The sequence below is a fragment of the Alternaria viburni genome (assembly GCF_023758015.1).
Source record: "Alternaria viburni strain BMP 2772 chromosome Unknown scaffold_22, whole genome shotgun sequence".
In the NCBI taxonomy this organism is placed as follows: domain Eukaryota; kingdom Fungi; phylum Ascomycota; class Dothideomycetes; order Pleosporales; family Pleosporaceae; genus Alternaria; species Alternaria viburni.
In genome coordinates this window covers 336273-361126 of record NW_026055791.1, presented here as the reverse complement: position 1 = coordinate 361126, position 24854 = coordinate 336273, and the positions used below count along the sequence as shown (strand labels likewise).

At 52.4% G+C, this 24854-nt stretch overlaps 8 protein-coding genes across 8 annotated transcripts; 5 read left to right on the top strand and 3 right to left on the bottom strand.

The window, feature by feature from the left end:
- Positions 1-3452: 3452 nt before the first annotated feature.
- Positions 3453-4373, top strand: J4E79_008910 (uncharacterized protein; the record flags this gene model as incomplete). The annotated part of the gene is made up of 1 exon (XM_049357762.1): positions 3453-4373. One exon carries the CDS (start codon positions 3453-3455, stop codon positions 4371-4373), a length of 921 nt encoding a protein of 306 aa, XP_049207801.1.
- A 184-nt stretch (positions 4374-4557) lies between these two features.
- J4E79_008909 (uncharacterized protein) lies at positions 4558-6145 on the bottom strand (the record flags this gene model as incomplete). Its single annotated transcript, XM_049357761.1, has 4 exons — positions 4558-5011; positions 5404-5806; positions 5858-5872; positions 6043-6145. 4 exons carry the CDS (start codon positions 6143-6145, stop codon positions 4558-4560), a joined length of 975 nt encoding a protein of 324 aa, XP_049207800.1.
- Positions 6146-9167: 3022 nt separating this feature from the next.
- Positions 9168-10120, top strand: J4E79_008908 (uncharacterized protein; the record flags this gene model as incomplete). Its single annotated transcript, XM_049357760.1, has 5 exons — positions 9168-9187; positions 9296-9370; positions 9716-9759; positions 9808-10027; positions 10084-10120. The coding sequence occupies 5 exons, from the start codon at positions 9168-9170 to the stop codon at positions 10118-10120; spliced, it is 396 nt and encodes a 131-aa protein (XP_049207799.1).
- Positions 10121-11423: 1303 nt separating this feature from the next.
- SRE1 (sterol regulatory element binding protein, transcription factor Sre1) lies at positions 11424-13094 on the top strand (the record flags this gene model as incomplete). Its single annotated transcript, XM_049357759.1, has 3 exons — positions 11424-11764; positions 11864-12402; positions 12469-13094. 3 exons carry the CDS (start codon positions 11424-11426, stop codon positions 13092-13094), a joined length of 1506 nt encoding a protein of 501 aa, XP_049207798.1.
- A 4274-nt stretch (positions 13095-17368) lies between these two features.
- Positions 17369-18179, bottom strand: RAS1_1 (Ras GTPase; the record flags this gene model as incomplete). Its single annotated transcript, XM_049357758.1, has 4 exons — positions 17369-17604; positions 17656-17931; positions 17985-18099; positions 18168-18179. The coding sequence occupies 4 exons, from the start codon at positions 18177-18179 to the stop codon at positions 17369-17371; spliced, it is 639 nt and encodes a 212-aa protein (XP_049207797.1).
- A 1159-nt stretch (positions 18180-19338) lies between these two features.
- On the bottom strand, positions 19339-20362 carry J4E79_008905 (uncharacterized protein; the record flags this gene model as incomplete). Its single annotated transcript, XM_049357757.1, has 4 exons — positions 19339-19963; positions 20018-20166; positions 20216-20233; positions 20285-20362. The coding sequence occupies 4 exons, from the start codon at positions 20360-20362 to the stop codon at positions 19339-19341; spliced, it is 870 nt and encodes a 289-aa protein (XP_049207796.1).
- A 248-nt stretch (positions 20363-20610) lies between these two features.
- Positions 20611-21363, top strand: J4E79_008904 (uncharacterized protein; the record flags this gene model as incomplete). Its single annotated transcript, XM_049357756.1, has 3 exons — positions 20611-20896; positions 20993-21123; positions 21172-21363. The coding sequence occupies 3 exons, from the start codon at positions 20611-20613 to the stop codon at positions 21361-21363; spliced, it is 609 nt and encodes a 202-aa protein (XP_049207795.1).
- Positions 21364-23301: 1938 nt separating this feature from the next.
- Positions 23302-23634, top strand: J4E79_008903 (uncharacterized protein; the record flags this gene model as incomplete). Its single annotated transcript, XM_049357755.1, has 2 exons — positions 23302-23381; positions 23511-23634. The coding sequence occupies 2 exons, from the start codon at positions 23302-23304 to the stop codon at positions 23632-23634; spliced, it is 204 nt and encodes a 67-aa protein (XP_049207794.1).
- Positions 23635-24854: the final 1220 nt, after the last annotated feature.

The window sequence follows — 24854 nt, the reverse complement described above, 5'->3', positions numbered from 1 at the left end:
AACGCAAACGTTCGTTAGCATCCGGAGCCCAGGTGTTGCGGGATCTTCTTACCGTGTACGGCTTTTACGTATCCCAAAGTCTGCAAGGGCGACGGCACGATCATGGTTCGCGTTCATCTCTCCAAGCTCAACATCTGGTATTTGTCAGAAGCAGAGCTAGGACAACGATGAAGATCAATCAACATACCGACTTCCGAGCGCGCGATCTGACGACGAGGCATGAATCTGCGCAAGAAGTATGCTAGGAGAGGGATGCAGGTGGCTAGTAAGGTAACGAAAGCTATGATTGCTTCAATCGACCAGGAAGACATCGTAAAGTTGGTGTAATACTACTGATAACCGTCAACGCAGAGTATGAAGAGGAATGTGACGTTCGAGGAAGAGCGCATCCTCCATTCCGTCTTATCATATGCTCAAAAGCAGAATCTGCTCTTGAAGCCTCTACAGAATCTGTAATGGTACTTTTGCAGGTTTTGCATAATTGGTCAACATGCGCTCCGCCTCCATTCAACCAGGCATAACAGGGTGGGTCATCTTTACAGAATCTTGCTTTAACCGGATTGGGTCACTTGCTGTCATCATACAACCCAAGATTTTGTTTTATGTTGTGTTGAAGTTCCGTGCCGCGCGCAGGTTTTGCACAATTGGTCAGTTCCACCATGGGTCATTTTGTTAGTTTACAAAATCTTGCGGCAGCCAGGTTTTGCATGATTGGTCAACTAGTATGCGGCTGACTGAGGTAGGGGACCCGATGTCGTGTTGTTGGTGCACACCAGACGTGGCGGACAGGCGCAGCATGCGTCAGGCACGGCTTGGAATACAAGCTTGAGCGGTCAAATATCTAGGCATGCTCCAAAACTTTCAGCCTGGTCGGTGCCCTGCTTCTTCCTCTCTTCTCCTCAGCCTCACACTCCGCTGCACAAGATGAACAACACTGTCAAGACCGGCAGACTCGATGAAGCAATATGGAATCGCTATCGCACGACGATCGAGAGCCTTTACTGGGAAACATCACTCGATAAGATCGATGCGCATATGAAGAAGCATTATGGTTTTGTCGCTAGGTACTTCCACCATTGCTGCATCATAAGTAGAAGAATACTAACGCTAAGAAGCAAATCACAATACGAAAGGCATTTCCGCAAATGGGAGCTGCGGAAGAATCTGACAGCGGCGGAATGGGCAGCAACTATCAGGCATTTGACGGAGAACTCGATTGATCTTGAGCAAGTCGAAGTGTTGTTCAAAGGACGTGAGATCCCCCAGAATAGAGTTATGCAGGAGATAGCACGGCGCAGCTCGCTTGTCAACACCCTGCACGATGGTATGTTATGTTCAGATCTACCTAGATAGATATTGAGTGCTCATCGGACACAGGTTCCCATAGGCTTCCCAAGGACATCACCGTGCGGCCACGAGCACGCGCGCCGGCCATCGACGCCGCGGTTAACGTTGAAATCATACAAGCTTCTGCTGCAAACTCTGCTTCCGATGCTACGCAATCTGACTCTGATGTTTTCAGCCAATTCACAATGATGTCACCCATGACAAACGTCCTCAGCCCGATCTGGCCTGCCTTTATCGCCGGGTTTGCCCTGCCATTTTCCTGGAGGTATTCTTTGGATTTTGACTCCATTTCAAAGGGCCTTTTGCCTTCCCAGCAGTTGCTCAAGTGGAGGCAGCCAGTCAAGACGCGACTCGATGCGATGTTCTACTCAAGAAGTCAGCCGCTCCTGGAGACTATACAAAAAAGCCTCAGTCCAGTACTTCCATTGTACGCGATCACGTCATTAGTCAACAACGTATCTTTCTCCAGCCATACGAATTTGAATGAAGCGTACACTATGTTGAAGATACTTCCTTCGCAAGTGGTACTTCGAAGCTTGAGAGCCCTTCCGGCTCCAATACTGGACACTATCAAAGAAAGAGTTTTTGCAACTGCTGTCAGTGTTGGGGATGTAGATATCGTATCGACCATGCTGGAACTGAGCATGGACCCTCGCGAGAAGATCATGATGGACTGCCGACCTGGCTCGGAACCGACCTACCCACTTCAGCGTGCCCTTGCTGCAGGTCATTTCGTGGTTGCTAAAATACTTACTTCGAACATGTGTCGAGGAGCAACTCAATCACAACTTGAGGAATTGATTGGCTGTGTATTCGAAGGAGAGAGATCAAGTAATTCCTCCAGAGACCACGCCAAATCCTGCGAATCAGAAAGGACAGAGCTGATGTGTATCGCTCTTCGCGCTGGGGCCAGACCTCATCAGAAATGCTTCGTGACTGCTTATGCTGCTCGGGTTTCCGTGACATCCCTTAAGCAGCTCGTGAAAGCTTCAACGGCAAGTATTATCGCATGGCTGGAAGCAGGCCTACTGGAACGCTATTTCGCCGACTACAAACATGGAGGGGAGCTACCGGAAGCCCGAATATCCTTGGCTATAGACGTTTTGCAATTTGTTCTTTACGACAAGGAGCACCATCTGCCAACGACTGACCCAAGATTCAAGACAGCAATGTTTAGCACACTTTATGTCGCTCTCCATCCGCAACATGAAAGAGCCGTAGAGATGATCCTGAAAGCATTCAGTTTTCTGGGATATCACCTTGACGACGGCGACGCTTACGTTTGCGATCCCAACGCGCATGGCTTCATGGACAGATCCATTCTGGACGCGTTCGACAACACAGACTGGAATCTGTCAGCGTCTTTGATGATAGCAAAAGGGTCTATCGCAAACTCGGGCAAGGCTGATACAATCGACGAGCAAAAGTCACAGCTTCAACATGCAATTGAAAAGAAAGATCTAAGACTTGCATTTCGCCTGTATACCCTTTTGAGCTTGGGTTACAAGGAACATGAGTTTGGAAAACGCCTGGTCGAACTCGCAATCAGTCACCGCGACTCTACTACAGCTATCAACATCATTGAGAATATGTCCCACTGGAGGGTGGATGGTCTCACAATCATGCTGAGTCATAGTCAGATCATGGCAGTCAGTACCCTTCTAGGAAGGAACCCGATTTGGAAAGATGCATTGGAAGCTGCGAGCGGACATGAGAATTTCGAACCCTTGGAGACGATGTTTTTCCACGGCTTAGGGCTTCCTATCATCAATTTCGGAACAGGAAGACAAGTTGTATTGCAGCAAGCTGATCTTCAGCTGGGTTTCCGAGCTATTTTTTACCATTGCATGGCAACGAACGACTACGAATTATGTCAATGGCTGCTACGAGTCGGCATGGACCCCGACGAGTTTTTCGTACAAACTGACGATGGTATTTCGATCGAAAAACGCTCGAGGTTGCACTGCTCTCTTCCTGGGGGTATAGGCACGCAATATCTTGACGATGACTATATATTGCCCTCTCTTCTCGCCGTCGCGGCTCAGGGAAACCGCATAGGTTGGATGAAATTCCTTGCGGCGAATGATGTCTCAGTTGTTGATTCAATGGCATTATTACAGGCAATCAAGTCAAGGGCAAATATCGCCACTGTGCGTTTTCTTCTAGACGCTGCAAAGGCGGAGAAGTCTTCAGTCAAACGAAGCTATGGTGTCGCGGCACTTCGCCAAGCAATTCTTTACCGCGACATCGATCAGATCGACGTTCTGTGTAGTGTTGTAAACGTTGATGAGATCGAGCCATTCAACGAAGAGTTCGTGGTAAAGGAACCTGCGGTCAGTCCTCTTGGCGAAGCAATCATTGCGAAAGATTCGGAAATAGTCCAGGTACTATTAAAGCTTGGTGCTAGTCCAAACGCATACGTATCCTTCGATGGCTTGAAGATGTTGAAGCACATCAAGAGTCACATACGACGCGTAACTCCATTACTGGCCGCTATCAACGTACAGAGTCTTCCCCTGGTGAAGATCTTGGTAGAACACGGAGCAGAGCTGCAGTACACACGCAATATGGGTATCACCCGCACACCTTTGCAAAGAGCCGCCGAGACTGGGAGCTTCGACATCGTTGAGTATCTCGTCGATCAGGGTGCCATCATCGATACAAACCTAGTTTACTCGGGCGGTACCGCGTTGCAACTGGCTTCCATGAACGGATTCTGCGGCATCGCAGCGTTTCTCCTCGAGCACGGGGCCGATCCAAACTACCCACCGGCCAAAGGTTACGGCCGAACTGCTTTCGAGGCAGCAGCAGAGTGGGGTCATGTCGACACGATGTCGCTTTTGATGCAGTGGAACGTCAACCTCGATGCGCAGTTTGGAGAGCCTCCCAAAAGTCAGTACGAGCGGGCTCGGCGGTTTGCGAAGAAGAACGGTTTCATGGCCTCGAAGCGATTCGTTGAACACCTCTATGGGCAAAGGACTAGAGACGAAAGTTGGCCTGCGGGTTTGGCGTTGGATTCGATGTGATCGATGTGCTGATAATGCGGAGTACTGCGGACATCTCTGGGACGTGTGTTGGGTTAGTTCAAATAGAATGCGCCACTGATATCTTACCCAGGTTTACAAGTTGAGTGTGGTCACAACTGGAGTGTCGGGTATGGACTTGCTGATGGCTAGTGGACCCAAACTATGACGTCTCATTAAGATGTAGCTATAAGCTCAGCTCACTAGCATAGCTACCACCTCGTTCTCTCGACGTCTTTTCACTTAAATCCTCCATGTGGACAAGTTCGACCTCCTCGTCGTTTTCCTCGTGCCGGACTGCAAAGGTCCTGGTGTATGTAATCGTGTTGGGTTCAACGGCCAGGCCTTCTTTCCCACCTCTGTCACTTCTCAACGTGTCTAGATTCTGAGTTGTGCCACGACTTCTTCTACTGCCGTTTCCGTTCGCGCTGCTTCGCTGGGTGCTTCCTTGTATCGAGCTGATGACTGAAGGGATTGCGCGGATGAAGATCAGGCGGAGAGTCGGGATGCAGGCGCATATTACTCCGACGTGGAGCTCGTACATGGACCACAGGACGACTTTCGCTTGCTTCCATGTATAGTTGTTGTCGCCGTCGAAGAAAAAGAGCGATTTCAGGCGGAGGATGGAGACTACTGTGACACTGCGGAAATGTAAGCTTGGGGCTAGGTGATGTAACGTGGGCTGCAAGGGCACTGACAAGGTACCAAGAGAGAACATCAATGCCACGCCGAACTTCTTCACCCATGTCATCTGGAGATGATAGACCTCGTATAGAGGAATAGCTATCATCCAGAGGTCCAACACAATGCCTATAATGGCATGCATCCATACTACCGCATCCATGTTGAGACATTTTGTTGGTCTTTCCATGTCCCATCCCGTCCAGAAATCACTAACCTACATTGCCAAGGACGAAGTTAGCTGGTGTACCGTACACCTCGTGAGTGATCTTGACGTACCGGTAGACATGGCATCGCGGCGGGAATGAAAATGGAGAAGGTCCATAATCCAATAAAGATAATAGTTCCCCACAAAAGCTGTACTGTTCGCCGTCTGAGGAATATCCGTAGGAAGAAGGAAAGGAGCGTAATCTTGACCAAGGCAGCCTGGAGGAGGTATAGTAGAGTGACGACGTATAGCCATCGTATAAAGTTGTCGATGTGGTCGAATGGGACGTTCCAAATGTCGATACCGATGCCATTCGGAAGCATACACCTGTCGACAATAACGACAGATGGTACGGCTAGAACCACCGTAGCTAGCACGAGGAAGTCGTCCCAATTAAGCCCATTGACGTGGAAAAACATGTGGTAACTAAAGCGTAAGATGATGCAGGAGCCTGTCACTACGGCCAATACGATGTTTGCCACGCGTAAATGGGTAATTTCTGAGCGAACAGGCACGTCGCAGAGAGCTGAAGTTACGTTCTTGGTGGCTGGGAGTGTTGTAAGCAAGTGTTCAGTGCATGGCGGCGAATTGGACTTACTCAAACTCTCCTTGACTGTACACGTTGAAATTACGCATTTTTCCGCTGCATTTTGGAGCTCAGCGTTAGCACATACGCATTGCTTATCCGAAAGTTGGCAGGGTGAATCAACTACAGCTGTCGCTAGGCACAATTGCTACAACCATTAGCAACATATCATTTGACCCATGTTGGCTGTTACATACCGCGCAGCTTGGAAGCGAGCCGATGGCCTTGAGCGCGGCGGCGTCCTGTGCCACCCCAATCGAGGCCCATGCCGCGAGGACCAGTAGTAGGTACAGCGGCCATCTCATGTCTCGTCTCGTCCGGCGACACACAGTATCCAAGTCGAAGTTGTCTGGCAAGAGGTGGGAACAAAGAAGGAATCAACGTTCCAGCAAAGGGGCCTTCGCGCTTGCAAGGCCGCGATTTGTATATATGCTACAAGGCTTTGGTATGGCTGATCCGATCCGCCTCGTGGCTTCCTGCAGCGTTGCGTGCTAACAAAGTTTAAATGTGCGGTACCCTTGAGTCTCCCAACCAGAGGAGCCGCACCCCTCAACGTCGTCCAACGGTTCCGTGTTCAGCTGGACAGCCACCTGCGCAACGCATTCCAAACGTTTGCTGAAAAGAGTAGGCTTGTAGCTGCATGTGTGCGGTATAGCATACTGAACGCATCGAAGAATGTTGTGCTGAAGTCGCTAACACCTGCGCCCAAGGAATTTGGACTCATGGGCTAGGCCGGTACCCTACATGGAGCTGGCTTGTTAAACTTCGACGGTCCAGTCCAAACGTCACAGACCAGCCGAGGCAGTGCTAAGGCCCAAGGGGATGTCGGGAGGTGAACTAACGATGTCGCGCAGTTTATGCGATCATGCGCAATTCGTTTCTATTTCCACCCTAGAACAGCCAGATCGAGATGGTGAGGTAGAAGTCTCGCGTGCTTCTAACCGCTTCAAGGTGTCATCGCCCTCCATTTGATATCCGTAGTAACCGTCTCAGTCCTTCCGAAACGTGCTCTCCGCATGTGGTGTGACCCGGGTTATGCTGATTTGGGTGGCGCGTTCTTGTGGTGGCCGTCTCCGCGCGGAGTAAGCCCCGAACGGTGGTTCCTGCCGCTTCACTAGCGCGCTACATGGTTGGGGAGTCCGCTCACGTCAACGCCTCGCGCTTCCACCACAGCTACTCTATATCGGTACCCGTTCAACATCTGTCCAATCGCGAAACGGCTCTAGTAGGGATCTTGTATGAAGCGAGACGAAATGTGGCAAAGAAACTCTATACGCGATCAACAGCCCCAATGCGGTTGCTCATGCCGAGGCTTGCCAGATACTTTGATCATTGGAGGGCGACCATAAGAAGAAGATTACGACATCGAATCCAAAGCGGAGGAAACGCATGTTGAAGGAGCTCTCATTGTTACATTGATTATGTCCACGAGTGTGTGGAGCAATTCGACTTCGGAGCCACCGACTCGATTGCTCTTACCCCCATCAAATGTACACCATCGTCAGATCAGACCGCATCGTTGTCCATGCAGGAACGGCACTACGGCTGCTTTAGTAGCCGTCAGACACCCGCTCGTAGCATGTTCATGGAGTCTTCCGCCCCAGTACATTACCACATTTCCATGAATTCGTCCAAACTAGGGACGACCTGTCAGGTACGCATGAATCGCGTGAAGTATGCGGCCAAACGATCCACTTTAGCCTACCGGATCTATACGACGTTTTGGAAGAATGGGTTCCCAGTCGAAGAGGCCGCTCGTTGTATGCTAACATTGCACGTAATCTTGTGGCGTATAAACTAGACTGTAGACTGAGAGTTAGTTCTGCTGGGCGCGGACGAGCCCAACTGTCCTCCGAGGAGCCTCAAACTGTATCAAGGGTCTGGCCGAGTTAGTACTTTGACGCAATGCAGGCGTACCCGATGCCTCACGTCCCGTACACGTGGAGCCGAGTGTGAGGGCCCGTCGTTAGGTAGGCTTGTGCTTAGCCTGCTTCCAACAATGGTCCAGCACGGGGGGCGGCTGGGCGCGATTGCCATTGAACAACTCGATCCCATGGCGAAAAGGGATCGAAACTTTCATGGAACACTGCTGTCTTGAGCCAGGCTCACGGATATGCTAATGCAGGCGGTATGTCGACATTCCCTTCTTTTTATAGCAAACCAATAAATGCAGTAGGTTCAGGATGCTGGCGAGTCCTGGTAATCGTGAAGGCTGTAGAGCAGATGAACTCTACTAATGCGATAGCGACGAAACTTCGCAAACAGTGTGATCGTGAGGCGGTGTACTCCTATATGGCCGTTGATGGATTGCCAATGTACTCGATTGTTGTCGCAAACTAAACCCCTCCCGGGAATTGTTGGTGGCATACGGATAGAGACGCTGCGAGTATTGTATGCATTAGACTGAGATATTCAAGACACGAAAGACGGTAAAGACTAGAGAGACCATTGGGAGTTAGGTGCACCTCGCAGACACTCGCATTCTGTGTTTCCTCACTTGCTACGCATTTCTTGATAGTCACCCAACATGAAGTACAAAAAAAAAGGCAAAAAGAAGGTGATCATGCTCCTGCTCGAACCGAGTTCGTGACAGACCCACGAGCAAAAACATACAACAGCGAGGATTCGCTAGTGGTCACCCACCTAACTACTAATTCGCCGGTACACTGCTTGTATATGGCTGAGCGGACGGGAAGCCTAATTCTCAATGTCCTATGGTCGTATGTGAAGGGATAACCCATTTGTGATGTTTATGACCTGAGTGGGTGAGTGTATGGTGAAGCTGCACCAGAATGGGCGAGCGCAGTCGGATACCCGTGGGAAAACCTAGAAACACGAACATGTCCTGTCCAGCGTGCAAGCAGGTAGAAACTGTCGGTCATAAAGAGGGGATTTCGGGCCCAACCAGCAGACCGCAGCTTCTCTATACATGCAATGTCACTGCTCAGGGTCCTCTGTTCTGGAGTTGAATGTGTCTCTATCATAGACACTAAGAGATGTGCAAGAAATATACGTATGTGTAGGCAACGAGACTACCCAACAGCACGATGTTGGAGAGACAAAGACAAGCAGTGTTGAACCTGGAAGAACCCCTTGGTCGCGCGTCGGCCAATGAGAGCGGGTATGACGTTTAGCGCGGGAGCTTGGCTGTGGTTCCCTTGCAACGTCTCGTCGCAAGCCGACATTGCGCAGCACCAACCGTACCCGTGAGCTCTATCACAACCAGCTGCATCTTCCATCTCGTCCCATCCGCCTCCGCCCCAATCCGTTGCGCCCAGTCGTCAAAGTGCGGTTCCCACACCTCGCCGGTCAATCGTCCGCCATGGATTTCTCAGACATCTTGTGAGTAGAGCTCGAGCTGTGCGAAGCTGTCCCGAAGCTAGGCAGCAGCTTTCCGCAGAGCCATTGGGACTTGGGAGTGTCGAGGATCATAGCTAACTGGGCCTGTAGTCGCATGGTGAATTTCGCCGTTGCCGTATTCGTGGTCCTCGGTGGTATCGCGAAGTTGTTCCCCTTCAACGACTTGTGAGTGTACCCGGCGCCTCCATCGGCAATCCAATCCCGTCGCATCGCCTCTCCCCGTCGTACAACCTTCGGATGGCGTACTTTATCTGGCGAGCACATAATGGCAGGCGCGTGTGGATGCGGAGAAGAGCGCAAGCTGTCAGTCGAAGGACACTCGCTAGCTTGGTCCATGTCCGTCTGGGCCTGCGCTGGGCTTGAATACCATACACGCGAATGTGCGCATCCGTGACGACGAACAAGCATCGTATGGATTGGGATTGCACCACCAGTCATGCCACCCGAAGATCGCGAGCGAAGCACACAACCACATCAAATGGCCTAGGAAAGCGCTGACAGTCTGCGCAGCTCTCACATCATCCTCGGTGTATACCTGATCATATTCGGTCTCGGTAAGATCGAGCGTCCTCTCGCTGCCACATGCCGCTGACAAGCAACAGGAACTGCCCTCCTCGAGTTTCAGATTCCCCAGCAAGTGGCACGCTATGCCTCCTTCATGTTCTCTTTCCTCGGCCGCGGCATCTTCTACATCTTCATCGGCTCCGTCATTGTCGGTGAGCGCTGGTTCCGCATTGTGCCAGGCACTATCGTCGGCATAATCGGTGTGGGCTACGCCGCTCTGGAGTTCATTCCTTCCATTGAGCCGCCAGCGAACATGCGGTACGACTCCAATACACTTTGAAAACGAGTCTTTCATGTTACTGACGATATTGCAGCGATGCTGACGCTGGTTGGGGCGCTGAGCAAGTCTAAGTCCGCAGCTCTTGGACAGGAGGACGGCGGTCGAAGAGTCCTCATTCGTAGATCGCTCGCCCTGTCTAGGCTCGGTAGAAACCTCGTCGCGCGCTTATCATGTATTAAACCAAGTATTACATGTTATGGACATGTCTGGCGTAGAATTGGTCTGCGGACCCTGACGGAAAGGGTTGGCTCTGTGCATTGTGTTGGATTTTCAAGGTTGGCTCGATCATACCCAGGTTTTGGTTACATGGGTTGGGGAGGAGCTTTTCAGTCGGTGTATGATAGGTTGTCTGATCTAAACGAGGCTGTAGTCGTCACACGTGTTCGCTTGTCTGTCTAGTGTCCGCAGTGCATGAAGCGAAGAGGCTACTAAGGCTTGCATTTCTACTAGTGTATCATGACGGGGCTCGTTGCATTCCATGATAGGCCTACAGATCGAATATGTTGTAGTTTGTACAGTTACAACAACGATAACGCCATTCTGGACGAGTTGTTTCGCCCCCCTTCGATTGGTGCAAGGCTGCGTGAGTGGCGTGCGGAGAGCAACCATTACAAATCGCTAGTGGTAGGCGAGACGGATCTGATCCGCCGACAGCTGGTCTATGGCGAGGCTCAAGTGGAGTCCAAGACTGATAGAGCCGATTTTTCCTTTTTCTTGCCGCCGAGCCCATGTATCGGAGATAACGACTCCCGACTTGCATCTTGAATGCATGTACCTGAGGGTTGGTTGGCTCTGCATCCAGAAATATGCAGGTGCGACGCGCGAGACGAATGCTCTTTCGCCGTTCCTGAGCTTGTCTTATGGCTACGGCCGCCGTGGACGTGCTCTCAGGGTTGTCGCGCTAATCCTCGGCTTAGAATAGCAAAGTCTTGATTGGCCACCGCCGCCCATTCACCGCCTAAGAATTACAGCTTGTACCGCACCAGCACCGCCAGGCCAGTAGGCAACTTGCGCAGAATTATGACGACGGGGATCCCGAGCGCACCTGATATCATCCCTTGCTAGACCCATCATTCTTATAGTTGTTTGCCAGCCATCCGTGTGCCACACCTCCTAAAGGTTGCCCAGGTGTCTACAAAGGCCCGAAGGCCCGCATATCACACCAAGTCACGTTAGCGCCTGCTCCAGATTGACCTTCACCCTGATCGGATATCAGATCTAGCCGATAGCAAAGTCCGAACACTTATTTGGATCGAGCAGCTCCAACTCCCGGGCTGTAGGAACCGATTCACGAAATCTAGGCAACAGTGTGTCACCACGGCCGTAAGCCCACTCTTCTTACACGCACACCCAAGGTCACCGAAGACTGGCCTTATGGCACATCCTCCAGGGAGCGGGGGCACCTCTTTGGCTCCAACTCCGACACATCCACATCATCTATCGCGAGAAACGAGCAAGGACGAGCTAGAGATGGCCGAGAGTCTACGATTACTTAACCAGGCCCACGAGCACCACAGACCGAGGACAGAGACTCCGTCACAGGAACAGCAGCAGATTCACAGCCAGGAAGACCAAAGACATGAGATTTATCATTCACTCGAGGATGCGGTGCCCATCTCAGAGCAACCGGCGAACCCGGCAGACTCGACATCTCTACAACTGCCCAACATGAGCTATGACGCATCCAACGCGCCTGTTGCCGGACAAGTCTGTAGGTACGTTGTCTGAAATTTTGCTGCGTGCTTGCCACCAGTCAACAGTTGCCCGATTACAGTTGAAACCAGATCTGCAGAGAAGACGCTAACGGACCGAAGTAACTGCAAGACAACACAAACGCCGCTTTGGCGCCGATCACCAGCTGGAGAAACTGTGTGCAACGCATGTGGCTTGTACATGAAAGCGCGGAATCAATCACGTCCAGTGAATCTCAAACGCAACACTCAGACTCAGCCGATTATGCCCGTGCAGCAAAGTCCAACTCCGGGCCCTTGTGACGGCAACCGAACGTCACCGGGGTCCCTTGCGGCTTCGCCCCGAGTCGCGACCTACGTTGCTGCAGACCAGATGACAGCCGGTACATGTCCGGGTGGAGGCCGATGTAATGGCACTGGCGGTCAACAAGGCTGCAGTGGCTGCCCAGCGTTCAATAACCGCGTGTCCAAAACTGCTAAATTTGCATTGGCCCAGGCGAATGCTGCATCAAGTGACGGATCAAACGGAGTAGACGCTGCATCCAGTGCAGCGGCAGCAGCAGCTTCTACAAGTGCTATTCCCGCATGTCAAAACTGCGCAACTACCATCACACCACTTTGGAGACGGGATGACGCTGGTCACATAATATGCAACGCCTGTGGTAAGTCTACATCTGTCAAGGTGCTGACGAATGGAACCATCGGCGATAACTAACTCCAATCCGCAGGACTCTACTACAAGCTGCATGGAACACATCGCCCTGTCGCAATGAAGAAGCAGGAGATCAAACGCCGGAAACGGGTCGTACCAGCTGGTGACACAGGCTCCCAAGCAGCGCCTTCTGTTGCCGACTACTCCCCACCGCAGCGTCCGTCCCAAACCCCAGCATTCGAGCATTCCGTTTCCCCAGACCCGTCGACGGCGCTAGAATCTCGAGAAGACTATACACCCGAACCTAGAGGACCAATTGCCGTTGATTTCACCCACTATTACGGCAACGCTTCTGTAACCTCAAATCCGGCTACTCTTATACCGAATACACAACCCAACGCACCATCACCCCGCAAGCGCAGTCGAAGTGCTACCATGGACCCAGAAGAGACCGCCAACCCCATGCCTCATCGACCGAACGCCATCTCGTCGATATTGAATCCGTCTCAAGCCGATGTGAACGCCAATATCGACCCTTCGTTATCTGTGCCACTACGCCCGAGCGCAGGCTCTTCACCTAATCCTGGAGTCTCGCAAGAAGAGAAGGCAGCTAGAAGGGAAAGACTGAAGAAAGAAGCGGAGGCTATGAGACAAGAACTAGAGAGGAGACAGAAGGAGTTAGAGGAGTTGGAGAACGATTGAGGTGTTTGGCAGTTGTCATTCGAAATGCAGCAGCAGAGCTGAGCACTGAGGTTTCACGAAAAGCATCTGCGCCAAAAGCGGTCTCGTTCGTGTGATGGCATACACACTTTTTTTGTATGCACAAGGTCTAATGGATTAGAGAGCGTCTAACGACGTATGAGACCTGACTTTTCAATATCACTGTCGTCTAGTCATGGGTACAAGGCGTTAGTCTGGCGGTGGAGGAATACTCTATTTTTTCACGACAGTTTCACGAATACCACAATCATCAAGACACCGGGCTCTGCATCGTAGCTTAGTCATACACACTACCTCTTCTAGTAACAATTGCCGTCCCGCAAACTGGCAATTATTAACAGCATCAAGACCTTATCCTGCCTATGTGCCTCGACGATAATGTCGTTCTTGCTATCTGTTCCAAGACGACTATCACCAACCCAGTCGTGCTCGTGCAACGCGCTCCAGAAATTACTAGACTGCATGCTGATGATGCGGTTCATCACCTCCTTCTCAGACGAAAGCTCTGTCAAGTTCGACGTGATCGTGCCGTTCATCTGCTTCATACGAAGCAAAGTAGAAGAATCACTCCCAACAACATCACTTTGACTGCCCGGGCAGCCGCTCCTCGGCAGCGCAAGCTGGATTTTGCCAAGGTGAAATATCCTGAACCAGACGCTCAGCAAGTCCACGTCAAGCTTAAATGCGCTGCTTTCGCATTCACGTAGCAGTAGGTCACTGTGAAGCTTTGTGCGTACACATGAGGTCAGTGCTACATAGGGCTCACATTCGAACTTCAAGCAATTTTAGACTGAGCAGCTCTAGGATGTGGCCTCATCGGTGTGATGGAACGAGACCATCTTAGTATCACCAAGCTACAGGTCAGTGATAGATTGGCTACTGCAGTCTGGGCTTGTAAGCTATCATTCATTCTCAGACTCAGACAAACCGCATAAGCACATTTCGGCCCTTCTGCGATCTACGCTCACGGAATCTCATGTCCATCGCTATCTCGCCTCGAGCTCTTATCGCGCGCAATTGCGATCTTCAGGTTCGCTAACGAGATGATCGGAATGACAATGCGGTTCCCCCTCTCCATCGTAGTGGTAGTACCGACGGGCCGCGCCGTACGAAACAATGAGAAAATCAGCATATGCGTCGATCGTTTCCGAGGACAGGGAACGGGCTGATGATGATTCCTGTGCCAACGATGGCAATGTTTCTTTTTTGGTGCTAGAGTTACAAAAGAGCTATCGTGTCCCCGGATGTCGTAGATGGTGAGGTCAATGGCGTATGCGGACGGAAGTTCCCGAGCATGCAAGATGGACACGAGTCGAAAGCGGCTTGTGCCAGTGTAAAAGCATGTCCAGTTTGAGAGAATGTGTGGAATTACTCATCACTTATACAGATATGCGACGCTGCAGCTATGCGTTGAAAAGGTAGAAGTGTGGGGTGAGTTTGTGCAATATAGAAGAGGAAGGAGCCAAAGACGTCATACCCAAAGAACTCGAACACGACTCCTCCGCAACCCGCCAGCACAGACAGGTCGAGCTAAGGCGTAACGCACTTCAACCACGCACCGTCAGCATCGTACTTTTTGGTACGCATCTTACCACCGCGTCGCAAGTCTCTGTCTATTGGCTGGCGTTCAGCACCGCGTTTTGACCTGCAATCCACGCTCTGGAGCGGCAATTTCCAGAAGCAGCAATAAACCAGGGACTTTGGATCTCGATACCAAAATGTGAGATCGAGGATCGTGAGTTTGGGTCGTGAAGCGACGGCTCTACATGATGCCGTTCCAATCAGGTCCGAAGCTGGGGTGTCGACTGGTGTGGAATCGACGATGAAGACAAAGCACTTGGTAGTAGCGCTGGGGGGTCCGAGTCACGCTGCACCACGGATGGATGTTGATGTGGTGCATTGTCAAGATGTATATCAAGTGCATTCCGGCTGTAGACTTAGTAGACCGACTGCGTCGACCTTTTCAAGCTCTTTCATCGCGTTCATGGCGGGGAAGTTGTGATGTACGGGACGTTCAATGTGGTTCCCGCACTAGGCCTGTCAATCCGCTAACGTCAGGGTCTAGATCCCTCCGCTGAGTGCCGATCTGTGCGATATATGTATGTAAGACGCTCACCTCCTCGGCGTACCTTTTACAGTTGCATCAGCTGCGCGTCATGCTGTCGCATTATTAGCTAAGGTTGCAGGGCCGGCCTGCGGGAGCTGCCACATGGGAACATGTGTGCAGGTACGGGCCGGTAACGATAGTTTAGCGCGCGTGGACCGACAGCCTTATTTTGAGATTCGGCTGCAGTGAGGCCGTGTTGGTGGAAATACCATAGCATACATTTTGACAGCAGGCTGTGTTGTGGGAGGTTCGTAATATACCCGAAGCTCCAATCGCTGACGATACAAATTACATGAGTCTGATCATGCTGAACTTCAGGGTGCGAGCAAGAGTTTGCTATCCTGATGCAATTGGTGTAGAGTCACTATGGGCTTTTCTTTACAGGATCTCAATTCCCTTCATCTCTGGCACACGCATGGTGATTGATACGCGACATAGCTCGTAACTGCTCTGATGAGATGGAGCCCAGCCTGATTTCTGCTTACATGGTCCAGCTCCGTGTGAACTACGAAAGGAGACATTCATTGGAACCTGTGCATAAGCGAGCTATTGTGGGCATCCCGATATCGATCATCCGCCATGCAGTTTGCGCACGGATGGGGAAAGAGACGTATGAACCTAGGGCCCGAGGCACTCCACAGCTCGTCTTGACAATAGATCACTATCCGTCGAACGAACACTTTTCCCGAATGTATAGCGAACGCCGTGGGTTGCGTGTTTGCTACGAAGATCAGCGTACTACAGGGATAATGAAGTGGCCACATGAGTGGCTTTCCACCCGCAACAAGGCGCATGCAACGGCGTTGCAACGCTTAGGTGCATATAGCAGCGAGTGAAGCTGCAGCCGAACTGGTGTACAGCGAACAGGCCGAACAAGGTCATCATCCGTGCCGATGCGGGCAGGGCGTACTTCCCGTTTGGGGACACTTTGGGAATAGCCTAAACAGCGGCGGGTGTAAATAATTGCTGAATATCCACATTGTCGGGCCGCGCCTTGATTGCAGTTGGACAGGAGAGAAAATATTTGTCAAGAAGGACCGCAAAGTGGTCAAGTGAAGCGAACCGATCTCCAGGACGTGAAGGTTGAGTTGACGTACTGGGCACGTGCCACACGTGTTGCGGATGCGGCAGGAACGGCGCATCGGGTTCTGGGAAGCAGCCCCAACCTAGTGTTTCACGAAATCATGGCGATCTGCGAGTTCTGGTGTTCGCCCGGAGAAAAGCTCCTGGGTCAGTCGGCCCTAATCCAGTCACTATCGCGTCGCTTTTGAGACACGCGTGTGCATTGCCGATGCCCACTTGCCTCTCTCCTGATCGACTTCCCCTCTTTCAGTCGGGGTGTAGGCCCTGAAACGGCCGTGCAGGGATAGCGCCATCTCTGTGATAATCTACGTCCAATGGCGACGCCCGGGCAAGGCTCGCGAGTCGAAACACCACGCGCTTGTGGCTCCAAGCGGATGATCTCTGCGATTGCATCGCCGCTGGTCGCCGAGGAACGTGAATGCACCGCCAGCAGCAGTCGCCATGCAACGTGAGCTGGCAATCTGGATCAAAGGTGTTCGTGCGGGGTGCGACAGCACGTCAAGACGTGCATGTGGGTTGTATTTTGCCGCTATGCTGTAGCGAACGGGAAGTGTTGTGAGCAGAAGACGAGGCTGTGTGGTGATGCGAGTAGAGATGAATTATGTTCATAGAAGGTAGGTAAAGTTAAACGACCCTAAAAGCTGTCAAAAAAATAATGAAATCTTTTGACTCCCCGAAGCGTGCTGCATGGTGCCGACAGGAGGGAATACAGTGTACCGATCAAAATGCCATAAAGAAATCGGTCTAGATAGATGAACGCGAACACGAAGAGCGCCACCAGATAAGAAAGACGGAGTCGATACCAGTAGTAGAAGTAGGGTGTTCGGAGGCGCATCCAGCAGACGTGAATCCGTTAGCCCGTAATGCGAACCCTAAGTGACAGTATCGAAAAGAAGAGGTGTTTGAACGACAGGCCTTCGTAGGCGAAGGTGAGCTGACAGTACGTAACAGTAGCATCGCGTGTTTTCTTCTGCTGGCCCAAGCAGCACCGCCAATGGCCAGGGCGGTCGACCGAACCCAGCGGTGTAGGTATCTCTCCACAACAAGAATCATGGCTTCCATCTCCTTACATGACTGTGCATCCACAGCAGCCCTTCTTCTCGGCCTGGTCATCGGTGTCGAATGTCTGCTTTGTGGGGCCATTTCCGTTTGAGCCAGGGGCACCTGTGTAGGAGGACATTTCCTTGTTGTATCTGCGGATCTCGCGTACGATGTCGTAGAAGGCGTTGTCAACGTTGATGCGGGATTTGGCCGATGTCTCGATGAATTTGCAGCCAAAGTTGCGCGCCAAAGTCTGGCCCTCTGTGCAAGGGTCAGCACGTGCAGGTGGTCAGGGATGGGATACAAACGTACCTTGTGTCGACACCTGCCTCTCGCCGTCGAGATCGCACTTGTTGCCAACGACGATCATGGGGAAGTAGTCCTTGTCCTTTACTCTCAGGATCTGTTGCTGGAATGTCATGATCTCCTCGAAGCTCTGCCTGTCGGTTATCGAGTAGACGAGCAGGAAGCCCTCTCCTGTGCGCATGTACTGCTCGCGCATGGCCGAGTACTCCTCCTGGCCGGCTGTGTCGAGCACATCGAGCAGCGCAACCTCGTCGTCGATGACGCACTGCTTGCGGTACGAGTCTGGCGCTGTTAGCTTGCTTTTGCGCATGACGCGGCGGATCGTAATAGCTCACCTTCGATGGTCGGGTCGTACTCGTCTACGAAGTGGCTCTGGATCAGCTGGATAGTCAAACACGACTTTCCGACTCCACCGCCGCCGACGACTACCAGCTTGTACTCTCGGAGAAACTGGCGCGGGTTAGCAGTGGCGCGGGTTAGCAGGGGCGCGTGCGGCGCGGGCGGTGCTGGGCGCCTACCTTTGATGCCATTGTGAATGTGAGGGAGGTGCCGGACGGTTACAGGTCGCGGGCGATGGGAATTAGGGTATAGGGTATAGGTCTAGTAGAGCAGAGCAGAGCAGAAGAGAAGAGAAGGAGGCTGTAGGGGCGGCGATCACGGGCGGCGGGCGTGGTGGCGATGCGACAGGCGTATCGGGCGGCTTGGGCGGTGGTGGTGAGGTCGTGGCCGGATTATCAGCAGCGAGGGAGATGGCCAGGAGAGTCGTCGCGGTAGAGGAGGACGGGAGAGACGAGCAGGATGATCTCGGTAGCAAAAACGACCCTCTAGCTCCGTCTGGGGCTTTGAAGGAACATGGGCTGCGCTACGCTGACTTCGCTGACTAGGACATGGGCGCGCGCGCGGCCAGAGCGCTAGCCTGCTAGCCCTGCCAACCAAAAAGGACGCCCGCCGCCGCTCCACCACACCACAAGGCGAGTGCTGCACGCGCGAGACAGGCTCAGGGCGTTTGCCTGCACCGGGCTGCCATTTGCTGCTGCATGCCTCTGCGCGCACGCCTGCCCACGTCCGCTGCCCTTCCGCTGCCCTTCACGCCGCGCCAAAACAAAGGCACCTAAAGCGGCGGCACATGTCTGCAGCGCACTGCATGGGCGCGCCTCCGACGCTTCCATGCGATCCCAGCGCCGACGCCCACATGCACGGACGCTGCCCACGAACCACTACTGTGCGCAAGGGATGGTTCGACATGATGCGAAGGGGGAGGCGGCCGCAAAAGACGTTGGCTGTCTAGCCGCACACCGCGTCGCTTTCGCGTTTGCATGTCTCCCGTGCATGTGACTGCCCGAATATGCGGGTGCCAGCCGTGAAGCACACTGATGCCCATGCCAGGAACCCTCAGGCTACGCCCACACGGAACCCTCCCAAGCGGGGTCGGCGGGTACCCTCTGCCACCATCCGCGACCATCGCCCCGAGCACCACGGTGACCGACTCTGTCTGAATCCTCACCTAGCCCTCTCCCAGGGTCCAGCGTGGACGCGGCACAGCTGCTTCGCCAAATCTTCGAGAAGCACCCTAGCCGTCGTCTAGTCCCAACATCATCTTCACAGGCATTCTATTTTGACAAAAGTCCCTGCGTCTAGACACTCAAATATATACACTGTGGCTGCGGCACTACTTCCTCGGCTCACCCTCTACGAGTCCTTGTCAGACGTGTCAGCGTCGTCCTCGCCCTCAACCGCTACGCGCCTCCCCTGAACCGCCTTTTCTACCTCAGGCACCAAACTTTCCATGAACTCGCGGTCGCGTCCGACTAGCGTTACCGTGTTGTGGTCCTTTCCCCACCTTGGGTAGCTTCCCACCTTGACCCCCTTCGGCTCTGCCTTGGCTGCGAGCTCGGTCAGATATCCAGCAACGGCACTCTCAGCCATCGGAGTCGAGATGAGGATCCGCAGCACGCCTTTGCCCTCCGGATCCGTCAGTCTAGGCAGGATGCGGGGCTTCAGCCCGTCCAGCATCGCTTCAAACAATCTAGGCACCCCGGGCAAAATATGGATGTTACCGTTCACAACGCTAACGGGAACCCAAAGCGACTCGCTGACAAAAACCACTTGATCTTCATCTGATTTAGAATCATCGATAGGCAGCTCCACCATGCGTTTCTTGGCTTTAAGCGCTGGAGACTCAACGTTCCAGTCAAAGTCGGGCTGAGACTTGTGCGGCTTCGACAGGCGCTTCATGCGCTGGAATGCTGCATCGTGTAACTTCAACGGCAAGCCGAAAGCCTTCGCTATCGACTGGTACGTGATGTCGTCGTGACTAGACGCCCATTAGCTCAGCGGCTGAGTAGTGTAGCGAATACGCTGCACTCACGTGGGACCAATACCGCCGCTCGTCACAACCATGTCGTAATTCTTCGACATGCGTTGCACGGCTTCGATGATCTCGCCTTCGTCGTCAGCAATGACTTCGATGCGGCGCAGGTTGATGCCCAGTGAGAAGCAGAACTTGGCAAAGTAGGCCTGTGTGACATTAGTCGAGGTACCACGCCGTTGATGCGGCATAGTCTACCGAGTTCGTGTCGACTGTCTATGTTTCACGTCAGCTGTCAGTATTGTCAATCGATTCCCACATACATACCTTGCCTCCAAGGACTTCATCGCCAATGATCAAACAACCCGCTGTGTGAATCAAACTCTTCTGTTGTGTCGAAGCCATGACTGATGACGTTATCGATGGACGGAACGAGGCGGCAGAACGATGAGCAAAGTTGGGGATAGGACGAGACAAGTGCCTGGCAACCTGATTCAGTCGTCCGAACATGGATCAAGACGAGTAACTCAGGGGGAAGAGGGTATGAGTAGCTAGGTGCATGAGAAAGAAAAGCCTTCTAGAAAGGTGAGGGTGTATCGACTTGACGGTAGTGCATTAGCTAGCGCCATCCGCGACCTCAGGAACCCCCGCCCATGGACCCCGCTAACGAACGTATCCCGCCCGGCAGACTTCCTCAGCCCTACACCACCCCCGATCATCCTCAAACGCCCGTTGCCAACCTAGGTCTGCTGCATCGTGCGAAATCATGGCAAGTGCCGCCATCACTTCGCTGCTACGCGCGTCATGCCGGGTCGTTCGCTAATACTTCGGCCCAGTCTTCCGAGGCACGACTATACACCTTCTCTGAAGAGACCAAGTCCAAGCTACGCAAGTTCCGCCTGGGCACCTCGCGCGCCAAAGACCCCCAGGCCGTTATCTGTTCGTATCCCTAGGTCTGCTTTTGCCGCAGTCGTTCCTGCCACAGCCAGCCGCGGCCCTGCCCTCTACAATGGCGCTGACGCCTATGCGCGCCAGACGAAATCGATAAGAAGACGCTCGAAGTACGCCAGTCGGACGATGAGGTCTACACCGACGTACAGAGTCTCGCCGATGAGCTCCCAGACCACGCACCGCGATTTGTGCTCTTGAGCTACCCGTTGACCCTCGTACGCCACACGCATCATACACAACGCAAGGAAGCTGAGACTTGATAGGACTCGGGACGGTTATCCGTGCCATACGTCATGCTATACTACCTGCCCATCACATGCAACAGCGAGGTGAAGATGCTGTACGCCGGCGCAAAAGAGCTCATGCGGAACACAAGTGAGGTCAACCGCATCATCGAGATCGACAGTGCCGAGGATTTGGAGGAGATTGAAGACAAGTTGAAGGAGCAGAAGTAAAACAGTACGAGATCACGACGCGATGAGAGAGGGTATAGCACGACACATAAGCGTGCGCCGTTTGACTACACTGGCTATAAGGACAATACCACCACGATGTCGTATCCGCACTAGATACCGCACCGTGTTCGGTTCACACTAGCAATGCTTGGTATTAGTCCTTGTTCGTACATGCCGACTGGAGAGACCTGCGCTCATTTCTTGCTTCCGTTTCTCACCTACAGTATCACAACACATGTGGTATCCGTTTCTGGCGATCTTGAACGATCATGATGTCGCCGCGTCACAGCTAACACTCGCGTAGTCGCGATACCAGAACATCGTTGTCAGATAGATGCGATATCTGCTTAAAGCAGCATCGAGCAAATGCAGAGGATTTGCCCAAGTCTAGGCGCAAGCCTGTTATCGCATCGTCGGACCCTCACCAATTTGTAACACCTATCGTCTATCTGTACCAGCCGTGTCCAAACCCTTTCACGCCACACGAGGCACTACGATTGGTCGGCGCCCCCATCTTCCTACAAAATTACATGTGGACCCCCACCAAGCTCAACCACGGCAGAAGAAAATCTCCGATGTGCACACCACGCTGCAATGTCTGCATGGGGAAGGTACGCTGACCCTTTTTCAACTTTCATAGGTATGATTGCGGCACGTTCTCGTTTGTAGGGATGTTGACAAGTGTGCCCCCTGTCCCCGACTTTTGTGGAGACGTCTTGAACCGTCGCTTGCGCCGTATACAGCGCTTCGTACCGAACCCTGCAACATCAAAACGTTGAAATATGGGAAACGGAATACTTGCTGCAAGTCGTAGGGATCGGCAGCGAAAGTTTGGCTCGGTAAATTATCTGATGATATGTTGGAGAAGACTTTGCGCGCACGGGAGGATACTGCACGCGCGTTGGGCTCTGAGGATCGTGAGGACTGGGTTCAGGAGATTGTGTTCGAAGCGATATGAGCACCCAACTAAAGTGGCCTGTTCCTCGAGTCAACGCGCCTACGACTTCCAACGCGACTTTTGCTGGAGAACATCATGTTACTGTTGCGTTCTCTGCAAGTATGTCGGCAACGATGGCACGGGCGTGGGCCAGCCTCCACCTCATACTGCGTGGTATAAACCGACGGAATAGATTTCACTCGACGCACCGGTGGAATAACTACGATTCTGCAGCTTCCTCCACGAGCTGGTTGTAAGATCAGTGGTCGCTTTACCCGACGCTGTCACCTTCTTTGCTTTGCGAGCAGCTGGTGATAAGCTTGTCTCTGTATTGTATCGAAGATACGTCATCAGTCGCGTCGCGAGATCACGACGCGTCTGTTCTGGAATTGGACTAGTATCGCTTCTGGAAGCGTGTCATAGTACCGAGCGTGCGATGCGCAGGTCCTGGAAGGGCATGTGCACCCATTGATCACGAAGACTTGTATGTCTGAAACAACAGTATATTCGGGCTAATGTCGATCATCCTCCCGCCAGAGGAACGCGATGCCAGCAGTAAAGCCTCTTCATCCGAGCTTTTTTGTATCGAGCCATGACCTTTTGTCATTTAAACCATCACGTCTACCCGAAAACCTCTGTGAGACTGAGCAATAGAACATGCTTATTCAAATCCCTGCTCTTGCTCAAGACCGCGCGTGCTCTCACGTCTAGATTTGACACAAGAATCATCATCTCGCGCACCATATGAGCCTTATTGTACTGCCCACTTGCTGCGTTTTCGGAGGCTTGGCCCGAAGCGATAAAGTACGTAGGGAATTGGCAGTGCTACGACACTGATGATACCAAGCAGAGTCAAAGTCCAATGAGTCCCCAAGTTCCTGTACATTGGAATACCAACAACAGTCATCCCACCAGCTGCAATATATCGGACCAGCGCGACAAACGTCAAGGCCGATGCTGCATATGCTTCGTAGCTGTCGATGATGTACATGTACGCGGACATGAAGATGCAAATGTTGCTGAAGCCAACGAGCAACGACGCCGCTAGAGGCGACCAGATCGACACCGAAGCCTACAGCTGGTTAGACTCATGAATATAGACAGGCATGGCGAATACGTACGTAGTCAGTCCACCCCATCCAGAAGAGACCAATAGGCAGTGTAGGTGCTCCAATCATTGCAAAAAACAATCTTGACTCGCGGTGTATAGCTTTGCCAGATCCATCGTCTCCATCCTTCTCGAGTTGTCGCACGGTTCTGCGGTATGCCACTGGAACAAGAAGCGCGGAAAGAACTATGCCGATGAACAAACCAACGAAGCAGATATTGGATAGCCCCTCGTTGATGTCGAAAGTTTCCGCAAAGATGTAAGGGTATCTGCGAAGACGTTAGTTGTATCCACTATCTGAGGCGTTCTGTGGCCTTGAAGATTTACATACCCATCCAAGAACGTGAACAGTATGATGTAGACGATCATCAAGTAAATAGTGAAAGCCACGACGATTGGCTGTGTACAGAGAAGAAACGGTCGGAGAAAAGATTTGGATAACAGTTCGCCGATAGAGCCATGCGACGCTTCTGTCGCAGTGAGGAAACGCTTGTTCCCTGTAAAATTCCGGAAATGATGTGCTTTGTAGTGCAAAAGACGCGGTCCGAATGATTCTCTTTTGAAGAGCAATATCAGCGTGAAGGTTACTCCGATCAAGATCAATGTTATCCACTCGGTCCATCTCCAGCTGATATCTTGCTCGTAGCCAATGTAAGCACCTATCACTGGGCCTAGTTTCATGTATGATTAGTGAGTTCGAAGAAACAGGCTGGAAATGAAGACTCACCCAAGACTGGTCCACCGAACGCGGGTATCGCGAATAGTGGAAAGGCGAATGTCTTTTCCACTGGACTCCATAGGTCCCCCACAGAGCCGCCCGCAACCGTGAGAGGAGTACTAGCAGAAAACCCAGCTAGGAATCTGAAGACAATCTGGGCCCCAAAATTCGGGGCTAAAGCGGATCCCAGAGTCCAACACGCGAAGACAAGGAGCGAACCAAGATAGACTGGATATCGTCCGAGGAGCTCCGAGAGCGGGCTACAAAGGTGAAGATACGATGTCAGTTGATAGTCTATATGCGATTCGTTCGTCCAACTTACCTCAGCAAAAGAGCCCCGAAGCCGAAGCCTACCAAAAAGAGTGCAGTAGCCAACGACTCCGCCACCTCCGAAACCCCAAAATCGGCAGACGCTCTGGTAAGAACTGCAGAGTCGATGGAAGACGCGAGTGTCGCAACGAAAGCGACAAGGCATACGAGTAACGTCGCACCAATACGGTGTAGGGTTGAGAATTGCTTTGGGTTATGTTGGTCATCGGGCCCGCTCCAATCAACCTGGTAATACAGCTCGTTGTTACCATCTTCTCTCAACGTGATGCCTGGAATCCGAGTGAACGGTCCGCCCTTTTCCAGCTCTTTAGGTAACGCTGAATCCCCTAGCCCATATGCCTCGTCGGGCGAGCGTGCAGTGCGAGCAGTCAGTGGGTCTGAGACTTCAGTCACGCGTT